At 32.6% G+C, this 17,204-nt stretch overlaps 1 protein-coding gene across 5 annotated transcripts in view; it reads left to right on the plus strand.

Annotated features, from left to right (window-relative positions):
• The window catches only part of Rich (Guanine nucleotide exchange factor subunit Rich), a 41,534-nt gene that overhangs the window by 13,268 nt on the left and 11,062 nt on the right, over nt 1–17,204 (plus strand). For all 5 annotated transcript variants that reach the window (XR_013882648.1, XR_013882649.1, XM_080172688.1 and 2 more), the window contains exons 8-17: nt 9,169–9,308; nt 9,742–9,831; nt 10,045–10,147; nt 13,674–13,816; nt 14,033–14,152; nt 15,039–15,168; nt 15,439–15,640; nt 15,924–16,093; nt 16,328–16,457; nt 16,817–16,884. Coding sequence is in view for 3 of the 5 variants with exons in the window: in XM_080172688.1 (XP_080028814.1) it covers nt 9,169–9,308; nt 9,742–9,831; nt 10,045–10,147; nt 13,674–13,816; nt 14,033–14,152; nt 15,039–15,168; nt 15,439–15,640; nt 15,924–16,093; nt 16,328–16,457; nt 16,817–16,884 (1,296 nt within the window). In the remaining 2 variants the exon portion in view is untranslated. The remainder of the gene's footprint in view (nt 1–9,168; nt 9,309–9,741; nt 9,832–10,044; nt 10,148–13,673; nt 13,817–14,032; nt 14,153–15,038; nt 15,169–15,438; nt 15,641–15,923; nt 16,094–16,327; nt 16,458–16,816; nt 16,885–17,204) is intronic.

Raw genomic sequence — 17,204 nt, forward strand, 5'->3', positions numbered from 1 at the left:
GGTTATGTAAGGTTAGGTAAATTTTAATGATTGCCCCGCATGGGCTGGAAATAGGAGTAAAGTTACTTTGAAGATACGACGAGACCCGCTACTTCGTTTTCTTTCCATTATCCATCGATTTATTATCATCTGACACTCGCATAGAGATAGTTATGCTAGTAATTCTTCAATGGGAAATTCCATAAATAATCATTGTACGTAATAAAGTTAACATTTTTAAATATTCTTATATTTTGTACTTTTATCAAATCATATGATTCAAACATATTAAAATCTAATTAGTTAGTGAGCAATTATGATAAAGGGTTATTATTAAACTTTAGTAGTACGTTTTTAGGAAATGGATGTTTTTATGAGAATTTTATTAAAAAGGCTTTAGTTTACATAATATATTAAAATAGAAAACTTAAGTTTTTAACAATGACAACTGATCTGATAAATATAACAGAACTGTCTCATCAGAAAAGGTAATGCATATAACAAAAAACAAGGATGACAACATCCATAAATGCGAAGCTCTAAAACGGTAGGACAAACGAACATTAACACTTGTATAGTGTCAGAACTGAATAATGAGAATATAAATGTATAAGAGTCGAAGCAAAATTGTAAGTAAATTTGTTGAAACTGCTTGATACAGGATAATGTTTATGGAGGACATACTTACATTTTAAGACTCGATTATAGAGTTATTTCGCTCATAACATTATTCTTTGTTGTCCCAGGAATCAATATACCAAAAATCAGATCAATCGGATGATTAGATCACAAAATTTTTTTTGTTAAAAAGGTAAAAAAATCAACATGTTTAAAATGGACGTACGGACATTCTGGTAATGATTATAGAGTTGCTACGCTTTCTAAATCGTACCAAATACTAATGAAATCACCATGCAAAGTTTGAAATCGATAGGAAAATTCTAACATGCCTAAATTAATAAAAAAGCTATCCATCTGTGACGGACGGACTGAAGTACGGACCGACCCTAATTATAGAAAAGCTTCGCTTTTAAAAATACTGCTGCCAAGAAAATGCAATTTTTCTTGCAGATAAATAAAACATTTTAAAAATATTAGGACTATCAATCTAAACTATGTATATTTCTTGGAAGAAGGATTTATTGTAGATATTGATTACATTATTATATGGCCTTCATATCTACTTTTGTATCAAGAATATCACAAGCTGACTGGGACTTTCAAACAGATAAATCATTGTTAGTTCATACTATTGCAAAAATAAAGAGGATAAAAAAATAATTTTATGTTCCTATGTCAGATGCTTGAAATTGTTATTTTTATATGTACTTCTCAAACATTTAAGGGGGGGTAAGTTCTGACACTTTTGCGTAAACAGGGTGCATAGGCTTTGTCTTAGGAGTGAGAGGATAGGTTATTTGGGGATAAAGTTTACTTTTGGGATGTATTTTTCTTAAGTTTAAAAAATTTGGATTTGGCCTCCAGGTTCAGGTGCTGCAGGCCTCCAGGTTGTCTCTGGACAGGTAAAAATGAAGAATAAAATTTTTTTTTCTTCACTAGTTAGAGTTCAACTTATAAAACAAAATATGCATCTTTTATCTTCAAATATGCAAACAACATTAAAAAAGATGCATATTTTGTTTTATAAGTTATACTCTAACTAGTCAAAAAAAAAATTTTATTCTTCATAAAAAATCGCAAACACCCTCTTATACAAAAAAGATGCTGACCGGAATATCCCCACCTTTTTTAAATGAACAAAAATTTATGAAAAAATCAACTTGGAACAACACCTCCAATTGCAAATTATAACTGAAGGCCATAGTTTTCATTTACAAAAACCATGAGGTCGCTAGGACTTACCATTTTTTTTACAATTTTTGGTTTAACACGGCCTATTTGGAATTTTAAAAAAGTTGGTAGGGGTGACCAGAATTGACCCCCCCTACCGCAATTACCCCCACGCTACCCTAATTATTTTATTTTAATAATCAGTATTCACTATCGCTGTTTCAAAGGGAATCTGGAATCTAGGACTTACCATTTTTAAAAGCGAAGCTTTTCTATAATTAGGGTCCGTCCGTCCGAGATAGATAGCTTTTATTAGTTAATTTAGGCATGTTAGAATTGTCCTATCGATTTCAAACTTTGCATGATGATTCCTGTAGTAGTTGGGTACGATTTAGAAAGCGTAGCAACTCTATGATCATTACCAGAATGTCCGTACGTCCATTTTAAACATGTTGATTTTTTTACTTTTTTAACAACAAATTTTCAAGTGTTCTATTTATCCGTTTGATCTGATTTTTGGTATATTGATTCCTGGGACAACAAAGAACAATATTATAAGCGAAGCAACTCTATAATCAAGTCCAAAATGTAAGTATGTCCATAAGCATTATCCTGTTTTTAAGCAGTTTTTCAACAAATTTACTTACAATTTTGATTCGACATTTATACATTTATGTTCCGATTTTCTAGTTCAGATACAAGTGTTAATGTCCGTTTGTCCTACCGTTTCAGTGCTTCGCTTTTATGGATGTTGTCATCCTTGTTTTTTTTTTTACAATTTTTGGTTTAACACGGCCTATTTGGAATTTTAAAAAAGTTGGTAGGGGTGACCGGAATTGACCCCCCCTACCGCAATTACCCCCACGCTACCCTAATTATTTTATTTTAATAATCAGTATTCACTATCGCTGTTTCAAAGGGAATCTGGACTATGGAAGAAAATTTATAATATTGCATGCAAATTGATTCACAGGAATAATGGGATTTGGTAAGGTGGGGTGATGTCGGTAATTTTTTCGTTTTTTAAGGGGATAAAAAAATATTACTTTTAAATGAAACCAAGACCATTATAAAGATATGTATTCTTTCTATGAAAAAAAATATTTTTTTCAAAGTGCGAGAAATTTCACTTTTTTTGTATAGTTAAAATTTTTATAGAATTGAGAAAAAACAAGGATGACAACATCCATAAAAGCGAAGCACTGAAACGGTAGGACAAACGGACATTAACACTTGTATAGTATCTGAACTAGAAAATCGGAACATAAATGTATAAATGTCGAATCAAAATTGTAAGTAAATTTGTTGAAAAACTGCTTAAAAACAGGATAATGCTTATGGACATACTTACATTTTGGACTTGATTATATTGTTGCTTCGCTTATAATATTGTTCTTTGTTGTCCCAGGAATCAATATACCAAAAATCAGATCAAACGGATAAATAGAACACTTGAAAATTTGTTGTTAAAAAAGTAAAAAAATCAACATGTTTAAAATGGACGTACGGACATTCTGGTAATGATTATAGAGTTGCTACGCTTTCTAAATCGTACCCAACTACTACAGGAATAATCATGCAAAGTTTGAAATCGATAGGACAATTCTAACATGCCTTAATTAACGAATAAAAGCTATCTATCTCGGACGGACGGACGTACGGACCGACCCTAATTAAAGAAAAGCTTCGCTTAAAAAATAGTATAAAATCAAAAACCGACTTTTTCCCGTCTCCAAGATTTTAATTTCTGACTAAACTAAATAAGTTTGTTTGATTACAACGGGAATGGATAGCCCATTGAATTTTTATTAAGGCCCACGAAGACTTACATTCTTACCAGTTTTTTTACAACTCAATCTTTTTAAGAACTATTGAAAAAAAGTGAAGAAAAAAAAATTTGTCCGACCTAATAAGTACCCTAATATTAACTTTGGTTTTATGTTTTGTTCTGTCCTACGATAGGAACATGGAGAAAAATGTCATTTTATGAAGTTAGGTAACAAAAACCGACTCAGCCCCGCTCCTGGAACCACCCCGCCTTACCTTAGTTACTTTTTTAAAGAGGGGGTGGTAATTGTAATAAATTTGGTTAGTTGTATGTTTTCAATGAAAAACACGCTTTAAGTTAAAGAAATGTGTAAATATTACAGTATATTTGTTCATTAATGTGAAAAAAAGAATCTACACGAAAGATTCACTATTTTAAGTTAGTTTAAACTCAGTTGTGATACAAAGTCTTTTTAGAAGTACTGTTTCAGAACCTAATTCTTTTTAAAAATGCTGTAGGCATTAAGGGGGGGGGAAGTTTTGACACATTTGCGTAAACAGGGAGTATAGGCTTTATCTTTGGACTGAGAGGATAGGTTATTAGGGATAAAATCATTCTTATATGATGAATTTTCCCAAGTTTTAAGATTTTTTGGATAGGCCTCCAGGTTCCGGAGCTCCAGGCCTCCAGGTCCTCTCTGTACAGGTAAAAATTTAAAAAATATTTTTTTTTTGAAGAGTTAGAAGTCAACCTATGAAACAAAATATGCATATTTTTGAATGTTATTCACATATTTGAAGAAAAAAACGCATATTTTGTTTCATAAGTTGACTTCTAACTCTTCAAAAAAAAATTTTATTTTTTCATTTTTACCTGTACAGAGAGGACCTGGAGGCCTGGAGCTCCGGAACCTGGAGGCCTATCCAAAAAATCTTAAAACTTGGGAAAATACATCATATAAGAATGATTTTATCCCTAATAACCTATACTCTCAGTCCAAAGATAAAGCCTATACTCCCTGTTTACGCAAATGTGTCAAAACTTCCCCCCCCCTTATTGAATTCTGAATTATGTAAAATACTATTCATGAAAATATATGGTATTTTATCTAAAGAAAGGTTGTTTTTTTTTTAAACTTTTTTGCCAGTCAAAATGACTCACAAGAAAATAATTTTTAGCCTAACTAGAGAGAAAAAAATTTAAAAATGAAAAACATCCCTTACTGACCTAAATTAATACTACGTATCTTTATGCTTTAATTTTTATTCATCAATCCATTTTCCTTGACTAAAATATGCTGTAAGAAAGGTTATTGACTTACCATATTTATTGTGACATTGATAGAAAAGTATAAGGTGCATATTATTTACATTATAGAATAGGAGAGAAATGAGTCACCAAAATAAGATAATGATTAAAAATATAGACTATTATGCCTGTCTATAAAAATAATCTTCATGGCAGCTAGTTGGCGACTGTCTGGCGATTTGGAACTAAACCACTGTCTAAACATCTTAGAATTTAAGATATATATAGTTATACATTAGCAGCTATAAAGAAAATTTATTGCAGATAGCATTATACATAAAAGATCCATACTTACGTTCAAAATACACGTAATATTTATCTTTCATGAGAATACTTGTCCTAGCTTGATTGATTTACTCACCAGTTTAATTAAAAGAATATCATTTACCTTATGTGCTCAATAATCTTTAAAATATATTTTATTTTACGCCCTTAATGGGAGATGTACTTGTTTTCAATCGTTAAAAAAATGATGTCATTAATCGTAACATTTGATTATCTTTTATTTTTATTACTGTTTAGTCTTTCCAATACATTTACGTGTCCCTACTTCCTTAGCGTTAATATCTCACCCTTATGGTTATTGACCTTTAATATATAGATAATATAATAAGATGCTTGCTTAATTATAAGAATATTCTTAAATAATTCCTATTGTGGTTAAGTGATTCTTGGTATATGGTATTGTGAATTATTTGATAATTAGAATATGATTTCTTTTAAACAATGTTTTTATTTCAGCTCAAGATTTCCTTGTTCAGTTAAATAAAAGAATATAAAAAAATAAAACATATATGTTTATTATATTCTTTAATTCTTATTTGTTGCTCTCAAAATTCAGTCAAATTACACTCATAGAAGTTTTCAATTCCTTAATTTTTCATTTACAGCTGAAACACTGCTTCATTGTCTCGCATTGGTTTATAAAACATACTTAAATAGGCTGAAGTTTAGTTCTCTTTATATTTTTATGTGATAAATTTCATATATTTTTAAAATACCGTTTGTTAAAAAATCTGAAACAAAATAAAATTTTCGGCAAATGTGTTGTTTTGTAGGAAGTCTAACGAACCCCCATAGGGTTCAATGTTCTCATACGACCTTGAGATTACTTTCCCTAAATAGTTACATTAACAGGGGATGATTACTGTAGAATAGGGAGGAGGGAAGGTGAATGCACTTAGATTAGGGTGGTGCAATTTTCTGATTTTTTTATGAATTATATTATTAGAATTTTGACACACAATATTATATAAGTGACTGAGTATAGGTGTAATTGAGATAAAAAAAAAAAACTTTTCTTTTCCAATAGTTTCAATCTTATCGAAGGCATACGTTAACCAACCTGTGTAAGAAGAAATATCTTCGGTAAATAATGCTATATTATTTCAACTGGCTGAAAAGTTGGTGGATAGATAATTTGTCCAACCTAATAATTTCATACTATAACGGTGCGAGGCTGCACCGAATAAGAAGGGAAAGAGAGTGAAGATGATTATTATTTGAGGGGTTGCAAAGGAAAGTATCATATAGGGGAGGGATAGAAGATATAAGTTCATAATTATGGGGGTGGGGTGCAGTTGCAGTTGAAAAGGGAAAGTGCAGTTGCATTTCTGTGGGTCGTTGCAGTAGTTAGGGTTTAAAACAGCAAAAAGTAAGGAACAGAAAAGATTATAAAACAATAGATTCAAATAGTAATACATTTGGGGATAAAAATATATTAATGGATTAAATGATATAAGAAATTGTAAATTTTTAGCTGATTGTAATTTGTTAGCTCAATCTTCATACAAGGGGGGGTTGGGGGACTTAAATTGTTAAGATTTTAACAAATAAATATATTTGTCTGCTTATTATGAGCCTATTTACAGCCTATGCTATTTAATGTTTGCTGTTTTCATATCCATATTCTTATGGGCCTAATGGAATAGGGGAAGTAAACTCAGGGTTTTGCTGATTCTAGAGTTGTAATTTAAAATAGGTATCACCTAATCTTTACTAAGTGCCTTCAGCTGAAATAATGCGGTAATACTTTTCTACACTTTACTTCAGAAAGCTTAGTAAGTGAAGCTGGTGTTAAGTACAATGAACCTCAAGATTAGGGGTTTTACTGAAAGTAACTTCATATTTTTTTTTGATAGCGTAGTTATTTTTACTATGTAAAATTAAATTTTCTCTAATTTATAAGTTACTAGAGCTCTATTTCTTCATAATTCAGTTATGTATAGGCACTCGTATGGTCGATTAATATTCTCCCTTTAGTTATAGTACAACTTACATATATCTTAATAATTTAGTTGTAATGTATTTACACTCATATGGTTGGTTGATACCAATAATATTATCAATAAGAAACCACCCTTCTATCTTTATTAATATTACGTGTAACCAAGATCTTTTTGATTTTGTTGTAATATGAGAACGCTCAAATGGTTGAAAAATACTAATCATATTTTTAAGAAACCATCCCCACACCCTGTTCTTTCCGTTTCATTTCCTTGTGTAAACGATAGAAGGCTAAAATTAATTTTGATTCATTCAGGTAAAAATGAAAAAAAAAAAAAAGTTTTTTAAAGGTACAGGTCAACTTATAAAACAAAATATGCATCTTTTTTAATATTATTCACATATTTGAAGAAAAAATATGCATATTTTGTTTTATAAGTTGATTAGTAACTTAAATTTTTTTTTTTTTCATTTTTACCACCTGGAGGCCTGGAGCTCCGGAACCTGGATGCCTATCCAAAAAATCTTAAAACTTCGTGAAATTCATCATATAAGAATGATTTTATCATTAATAACCTATCCTCTCAGTCCAAAGATAAAGCCTAGGTGCCAGGTTCATGCAAATGTGTCAAAACTCCCCCCCCCCCCTTGTGTACAAAAACAATGTTTTAAAAGATATTTAGATATTTTTGATGCTTTTTCAAAAAGAAATGATCAATAAATTGATTAATAGGTACATGCATAAGGATACAAATTAGAAAAAAAGCCTTTACCTATTAAATAGGAAATTTTTATGGATCATGTTACTATTAGGTTAAGCACTTACTACATGTTACTTATAGGTTATGCTCTTACCTCATGTTACTTAAAGGTTAAGCAAACTCATAAATGTTACTAATAGGTTATTCAATATCCCCCCTTCATTCCTCATAGAGATACTAATAGAATTATAAAAGAAACAATTAAGATTAATTCGTTAGCTAAACATTTATTAGTAATGGTATTGAATAGTTGTAAAAATGTTATTAAATATTACACATGATATTGTATTGCAATTTGGTTGCACAAATTGTAAAATGCGTTATCATTTTAGCGATCTGTCCACTCAAAATTTCTCTGGGGGAGAAAAAGAGTAGGAGGAGTTTTCCTGGTTTAATTTGGTTTAAGATACAGGAAGTTTTTTGGGGTTTTGAAGTTCTTTAGAAATGACAAAAAGCTCATTTTCAATAAAAATATAACTAGCATTGTCGACCTAACCCCCTTTTTTTCATCTCCTTTAAACATGTTACCATTAGGTTAAGCAAAGTTAAACATGCTACTTTTAGGTTAAGCACTTAACCTAATAGTATCATGATCCATTTTACTTTTAAAATATTGATTTTTATGAATGCATATTTGCAGCAAGTACAATAGGTATCTATACCGCAAAGGTTTATATTTTCATCTTTTAAAAAAAAAATTTTTTTTTGAAGAATATTTTCTGGGATTTATGTCAATGGAATGATTCTAATATTTGCCCATACCTTCAATTGTAACCAGTAAGTATATGGATAGACGGGTACACCTCAAATGTAGAAAAGATTCGCTCTAAAAAGACAGCCAAGTAACACCTGTTAGTTATGATTAGTAACATTGTTAATATCAGACAGTTAAATATTCAATTTATGAAAAATTTAAATACTAATTTGATCCTGTTTAAAGTGAATGAAAAGTAATAAGGAACCAATAGTAAGTATTAAGGATTGTTTGAACCAGGGGCGTGTAGAAGAGTGTCATCACCACTCTTTTAAGATTATTAGAGGCGAGGTACACATCTCTGTATCTTACCTCATTTAATTTCTTTCTGCTACCCTTTATTCAGTAAAACCAAGAGTAGTTAGGGTACAGTGGACCGGTATCTAAAGCTTACACTTAGATTTAATTTTCAATATCATAATTGAGGATGTACATCAAAACGACCTTTGTCTTCATATCCCTGGTAAAAACCCGAGTTCATTTTAAAACTATTAAGCCTTGGCTGTAAGAAAATGATGTTTTTATTTGTGCTTAAGATTTTACTTCTTTTGTTTAGCATTAATTAAAGGTTTTGTTTTCAGCTGTGCCTTTGGTTGATCATGGATACGTTACAAAGCTGTCTTATTCGCCACTTCTTGGCGGGTTTTCCATTGTTCTCAATGACGGGCGGGCTGCTTTTCTTGTCGCGGCTACCCTCAAGTTTGATCCAAATTCTGTACAGGTATTAATCAGTATATATGTTTTTAAGTTCAATTAGTTTCATCTGTCTAGTATCGAAGCTACTACATAACTGACTTTGTCAGGGTGGGGAAAACCCAGTGTTTTTTAAAAAAGCCCAGCCCAACCCAACCCAAAAACCCAGGGTTTTAAGGGTTTTTATGGGGGTTTTAATGGGTTTTTAAAAAAAAACCCTGGGTGGGTTTTTTGTATGCCCACCCTGGACTTTGTCCGCCCGACAGCAATTAGCATTCTGTAAATAAAAAGACAAATATTTGTTTTCTCTAACGATTTTGTGAGCATTTAATAATTCATCTGGATTTTGAGGGGAAAGGGTGCGACTTTTAAAACTAACTTATCATTTTGTTGCGCGTTTCTTTAGTGCATATCTACACATTGATTTCATACAGGCCTTACTAACACAAATTACAATGTAGGGAATATGGGCCGTAGGTGCAGATGACATCACCTGTACAGCTCTTAATCACAAGTTCCGGCTCATGGCGTTTGGACGCTCAAATTCTCAGGTATACAAAAAAAGTTAATTTAACACATATTAAAAAAAAGTTAAAATAAGAGATGAAGAGAGGGGTGGGGGATTGTTAATCCTCTTAACGTTTCGAGGTAATGTGCCTACTGTTATTTGGGGAAAATAACCTTTTGCCAATTATATTTTATTTTAATATTTAAAATATATATGTATATAACTTAATGTATTACTCACTAATCTATGTTTCTAGGGTATCGTGTATGCCATAGATGAGAGTACAGGTGGATTAACTGTGTCACACAAGCTCCTGTTGCCAACTAAGGACTATCCTGGCTGTCCGGGTCCCGTCACAGGTAACATAGATACCGTTGATAAAGAACAAATGACGATAAAAAATTTACAATAAAATTCTAATATATGTATAATACCTTTGCACCGGTGTCCTGGATAGAAAACAGGTTTATTTTGAGTTACGTATGACAAGACCTATATTTCTATGACCGGGCATGTATGATGGTTCAGCACACAACTTTCATTAAATCACAGCTGATCATTTTTGTGGATTTTTTTGAAAATTACTGTTTTACCCATATTTTCATTGTTTTTTCCCAAAAAAATCACAATATTCTTACATTTTCAGCTTAGTTATTCTAAGTTCATGCAAAAAAGTATAATAGATGACAGCTATAACAAGATCAATAACCTCAATTGACTATTCTAAGATTTGTAGGTAAAACATAGATCTTGGATGTGATACAAGGTTCCTCTAAGGTTCCACCAAAAAAGTTTAAAGAAATCAGAATCAGCAATGATTTTGTACAATGTTTTCATTGTAGTATTGACAAGTAAATCATTTCTAGACACTAAGCATATGGAGGACTGGTAAAATTATTTCATTACTGAAACCAGGGAAACTTGATAATTAGTGTTCCAGCTACTGCCCTGTCTCACTTCTTTATCCTGCCTGCATGATTCGTCCCTACCTGAATGATGCTGTTAAACTTGCAGACTAACATTATGGCTTTCACACAGGCAGGTTTACCCCCACTGCCTTACATAGTATTATAATCTTAATCAACAACAGCCTAAACAATAAGAAATCAGTTATCAGAGCAGTGCCAGTTGCCATTTATCTTTCAAAGGCTTTTGACACAATAAACAATGAGGTTTTACTGCATAATATTAATGCACTAGACTTGAATGAGTACATGTAACGTTTTTATGTGAATACCTTAGTGGTAGACAACAATTAGTTGTTATCAGAGGATCTAACTATGCATACAAATCTACCGAACATGCTGACCTACAAGGAGGGATCCTATACCATATACTATTCGAACTGTAAATTTCATAAATGCCAACACCTCACTCTAATTACATCTAATTTTCTCTGCTGACAACTCCAACAGCATAAGTCCCCTTATTTATGCTTATGTCAAGGACATAAAAGCTTACTTAGCAGTTCTTAATGATTGGTTAAAAAGTCAGAACCCATTCATTTCTCCAGCCAAATCATCTACAATAGTCTTTACCACCTTTTCGAATGAAGCAGGCACTGTAGTCATTGTTGAAACAGTACCATAAGTCAGACATCCTAAGTTCTTAGGTGTTACATGTGACAATGTTTTCTTTATTGACCATCTTGTTAAGGAGCGTAGAAACAAACTAAACCCTTAAACAAAATGTTTTAATCTCTCTCCACCAGAGGGAAAGAAAAGTAAGTCATAGTAAATACATAAAAAGCAATTTGCCAGTCCCTGATATTCTACTGCAGTTCCATATTTAGTAATGCCAGCTGGGACAGCCTACTGTTTGCTGGAAAAGCTGCATTGAGAACAGCCATCTACTGTAACATCATGAACCAGGAAGCATTCATTACCAGAAATATTTTACATTGAGCTGCAGTAGATCCAAACTCATTACCCAGAACAGCTAAAACCACCCTGTCCCAATACTTTCAGGTTACAATGTTTACCTGAATACCTTAAAGGCCAGAGTAAATAAGAATATGGTGCAGTTTGTGTCTGACACTGGCAAGAATTTCACACAACCACCATCCTTTCAACTGCAACCACAACCCATCAAAACCTTTAAAAGCAGCCACAATACTGAACTAACTGTTTCCAATGATGATGAGCAGGAACAAACAATAACACAGGAACTATTTAGACATCAAGTCAGCAAGGAACCAATATTAAGCAAGATAGCTTGTCAATATTACAAGGAAAACTTTATACAGAATCATTGCTGATTCTGAAGCATGTTAGTTTAAACTTCATTGGTGGAACCTCAGAGGGACATCTTATTACAGCCAGGAACTATGCTATAACAATTCATGAGGCATGCATGAGGGACCTAACAAGTGAGTATTTTTTTGGGTTGACTACCAAAACAAACTTAAGTTTTGTTTAACTGTTTATTAGTGATGGGAATCCGGATCCGGAATCCGAATCCGGAATCCGGAATCCGCCCAATTTTCGGCCAATTTTGGAATCCGAATCCGGATCCGGAATCCGTTTTTTATAGCGGATTCCGGATTCTAAATTGGTAGGCTAAAATTACCGTCTTTTTTCTTACAACTCCCTATGTTTGAAGGCAAAGATAAAAAAAAATTTCTACATAACAAATTTTAATAATTACTAATGTGATGTAAATGTTTTAGTTATGCTGGAAGTCAACACTTTAAACAAATCAAGGCTTCAACCAAGTAACATAGTGATAAATTAACGAAAAAAGCTATCCCTGTGACGGACGGCCTTTTAAAATACTGCTAGAATCCGGAATCCGAATCCGGAATCCGCCAAAAATAAGAATCCGGAATCCGCAAGAATCCGTCACTTTTTTTGACGGATTCCTTCAGAATCCGGAATCCGAATCCGGCCCAAAAATTCGACGGATTCCCATCCCTACTGTTTATACATTAATTCAAATAAAACAACTTCAAATAACTTTTATCCAACTTCTAGACTACAAATCTTAGATTAGTTAATTGATTCTGAAAGATCTTGTTATGGATAATAACATAGTCAGCTGTCATCTATTATACTTTTCTTTGAATAAATTTAGATTAACTAAGCTGTAAATATGAGAACATTGTGATTTTTTGGGGAAAAACTATGAAAATCTGGTTAAAAAAGTAATTTTCAAAAAAATCCACAAAAATGATCAGCTGTGATTTAATGAAAGTTATGTGCTGAACCGTCATACGCGCCCGGTCATAGAAATATAGGTCTTGTCATACGTAACTCAACAAAAACCTGTTTCCTATCCAGGACACCAGTGTTTGGACGCTTGTAATATTTTAGTGGAAGATTAAAATATTTAACTTTGCAAGTCAGGTATATTATTGACCGTTTACCTTTTTTTGCAAGTAAGAGGATAACTCATCAGTATTGCCTAAAATTTCTTATCTATAATACAAAGTAGAACGATGTCTGTCTGTCTGTCTGTCCGTCTGTCCGTCTGTCTGTCCGTCTGAAGCTTAAGATCTCAGTAACCACTGAACCGATTGGGCTCTACTCTTCAGGGAATATACCTACTGGTCCTGTGATGGTTTTAAGCTATTTTTTTGGGGGGTGGGACACCCACAACCCCCCTAAAAAATGGAAAATACCCCCCGCAAAAAAAAAAAAATTTTACTTTTTCTTTTTAAATCTAAAATACGAAAAATTAGGTTGATCAAACCTCTTGGGGCACAGCCCCTAGAGGCTAGGGGCGAAGCCGCTAGTCCTTATAATAAAGTAACAGGTTGTGTGTGTATGTACCTAAGGATCTCGCTAACTGCTGAACCGATATGCATCTCCTTTACATGGTAGCTTCTAAAAGGTCCTGGGATGGTTTTTATTTAACTTGTTTATTGAATTATTTTATTTTAATTAGGTCTGAGATGGACACCCGACAGCATGTGTCTAGCTCTGGTGTGGGCAGGTGGAGGATTCAGCCTCTGGTCTACCTTCGGAACTATGATCCTTTGCAGCTTGGGCTGGGATCATGGGTCTAATATTACAGATCCTATTAAACAGGTTAGGCTAAAGAAAGTATAAATCTCAAATCAATCCACTTCTAATGATGTAGACTTTCTTTAAGCAGTTACCGGTATCAAACCATCCTTCTAACTTTTTACTTTATCTTTTTTTTCTAGCATATCTGTAAATTGTGAATTATTATGTTAAAAAACATGTATTTCAATTTAGTTACTCTTCTAATAACCACATGAAATAAAAATATTTATATGTTAGGCCCCTTATAACATATTGGACCTGGATTGGTCAGGGGAAGGTTATCAGCTATGGATTATAAATTCTTCAGAGCGAAGATACACAGGCAAGCAGGATGCTGAATTCTGTCCATTTCCTAAGGTAATAACCTTGGCAGTATACATCATTATTTGCACAGCTACTTCATGACTACAATAGATTCGTCCGTTCACCACAATACTTCATAAGAGTTATTGAAACCAAAATATTTAGTGACGAAAAGCGAATTCTATATCTAAATGTAATAGGTATTGTAGCGATCTTTTTAGAACACTTGAAAAAAAGTAATTTTATTTAATTAAGGGGTAGTTGCAAGAAATGCATTTGAACATGAATTTGATATGTTTTAATGTTCTTTTGTTTAAACCAAAGGGGGGGGGGGGGGCGAAAGTGACACTTTTTGAAACCAAAAATAAAAGTCAAAGGAACTCAACTAAAAAAAGAGTTACAGGTCTGACATTTTGCATGGCAGTTGCTTTATAGGGGTACAATATGGAACTGTGAAGAAACGGCGGCGCAACCGCCGAAAACCGCCGAGAAAAGGCAACAAAAATTACGGCGGGAAACGGCGGTTTTCGGCGGTTGCGCCGCCGTTTCTTCACAGTTCCATATTGTACCCCTATAAAGCAACTGCCATGCAAAATCTCAGACCTGTAACCCTTTTTTTAGTTGAGTTCCTTTGTTGACCCTTAGTTTTGGTTTCAAAAAGTGTCACTTTCGCCCCCCCCCCTTTTATAGGGCATATAATTGAAAGAATTTCAATTTTCTACCAAGTAGTTTTAAAATATCAAGACTTGAAAATCGTATTCTTGTGATATATTCAATTTAAATGACTAGCTTCACAAAACCAGTACGACCACTAATTTAGTGATATCTAATTGTTTGTTATTTATGGTTATACAAAATTATATATGATTGATGGTATATTTGTAACTATTGCTTGAAATATTTTTTCTGAAATGCACTTCATGCAACTATCCCTTTTAAGGAGGAAGGAGAAGAAACAAAGAAAGAAATTCCCTCTCAACTTGGAGATAATGTTTACATCATTCCGTTTGTAAAGAGTCCAATTTCAGTGAATCCAGCCATGAGCTCCATAGATAAATTATATTTACAAGGTATGTTTGTTTCTTACTTTGGATAGCCCTCTTAGTTTACACAAGCTTACCATTTATCTTATTGAAAATATATATCCTTTTAAACTGTTTATATTTTGATTTCCCATCAATATTACTGTTGGGTTCCATTCAAAAGTGTAAATTAAAGTAGGTAATCTGTCACGTACATACACCCCTCTTCTGCAACTCTGCTTCAATTATTATGAGATCAATGTAGTCAATAAACCACAAAATTTATATTTCTTGCTATGCCACTATTTGTATATCTAGGTGAAGACCGACTGTACCTAAACACCACAGAGAATGACACTCTGTCCCAAGATCTGGACGCGACTGTACCTACACAGGAGGAGAGCGCTGAGAGAACCTTGCAAAACTCTTTATTGGCAGCTGACTCACAGTCTAGTGTGAGCAAACAATGGTTGACAATTGCCATTCCCCATGCTTATATCAGCTCAAGTTGGCCAATTAGGTAAGGAAAGAAAAGAAAAAATATATCCTGGGATTTTCGGGATAGAAACGTGAAATTTGCATTATTTTATTGCTCTCGCTATCCAATATCTAGTACAGTTATAAACATTCTAAAAAGATAAAAAAAAACATGTACATTTATATCTTATTTTTGAACAATATAATACCGTCGTTTATATTTGTGTATGAAGAAAATAACATGTAAGATATGGAAGCTGTTCAGATAGACACGACTCGTATAATTTTTAGAGTAGCCTCTACACCAAAAGTTTTATATTTTTTAGATATACAGGAATGGATGAGACAGGTACTTTACTGGCAGTAGCTGGCAGAACAGGATTTGCCCATTATTCTCTGGCTACTAGAAAATGGAAAATGTTTGGAAATGAATCCCAAGAGAAGGAGTTTGTGGTTACTGGAGGATTGTTGTGGTACCAAGACTTTCTCATCATTGGTATAACAACTTTAATATTAAATTAATTTGCAATGATACAAAAGAAGTTTTTGGACGCAAATATCTTATTCTTTGATTAAAGTTTGGGGAATTTATGTTTAGCTACCAAATAAGTTAAATTTATTAGTTGTCAATTTTTATTGTATTTTTGGGATAAGAAACGGAAAAAATATAAACAACCCGAAATATCAATCTCTAGATTTAAGTAACATTTGACATTAACACATTTTGTAGGTTGTTACAATTTGATTAGTAACAGGGATGAGGTACGAATCTACCCTCGAGAGACAAGATTAGATACAACCTACGCCACCATAGAGGTCGTTGATGCTCAAGTATTGCTAGTTAACAGACTAGAAAATAGGTCAGCTCAAAATTCTTATATCTCTCAAAATAAAAATTATTCAATAAAGCGGTTAGTTTGTAATCCTAAAGTATAAAAGAGAGTTCAGAAATGGTTGTCCTTTTCATGAAAGCCTTTTAATTCTCTTTGGGTGGATAATGGACATTTTCCTGCCTTTTTCTAAAAAACTAGTGGCAAATTATCCATTAATAGTACCAATCTTTCAATCAATTGTAAAAGTTTAACCTTTTATTTTTGTGTAGATGGAATAAAGGAAGAGACAGGGTTTGTTTTATATTTCACTTTAGAGTCAAACCTAAATAGTTTACGTCATTAGCTTCAAGGAACTATATAATTGAAAATTTTTATCTTTTATTTAGAATGATAGTGTATTGCTCGAACAGCCATATTTCATTATTCGAAATTTACGTTGAACCAGGAAATAAAAGTAAGTACCTAATAAATCTTTTTAAGTAAAATATATAAAAATGGTATACTTCATCTTTTGAAAACAGTGTGACTATTTTTTGCTCTAAATGTCTTGTTGAATCATCGCATTATTTTCTGTGTTGCATTGATATTATTGATAAAAAGCCCTTTGCCTTAATGATTTTTAGGGGAAAAGATATGCAAAGTTATCTCGTGATTAAATATGCTTGATATTCTTAATAATATAACCTTAGTAAGAGCACTATACTAACTTACTATAGTACAATTTCTACATATTAGTATATAGAATGTAAGTTTCACATTTAATGTTACACAAAT

Source organism: Acartia tonsa, chromosome 1 (genome assembly GCF_053477335.1).
Source record: "Acartia tonsa isolate MP-2025a chromosome 1, ASM5347733v1, whole genome shotgun sequence".
NCBI lineage: Eukaryota > Metazoa > Arthropoda > Copepoda > Calanoida > Acartiidae > Acartia > Acartia tonsa.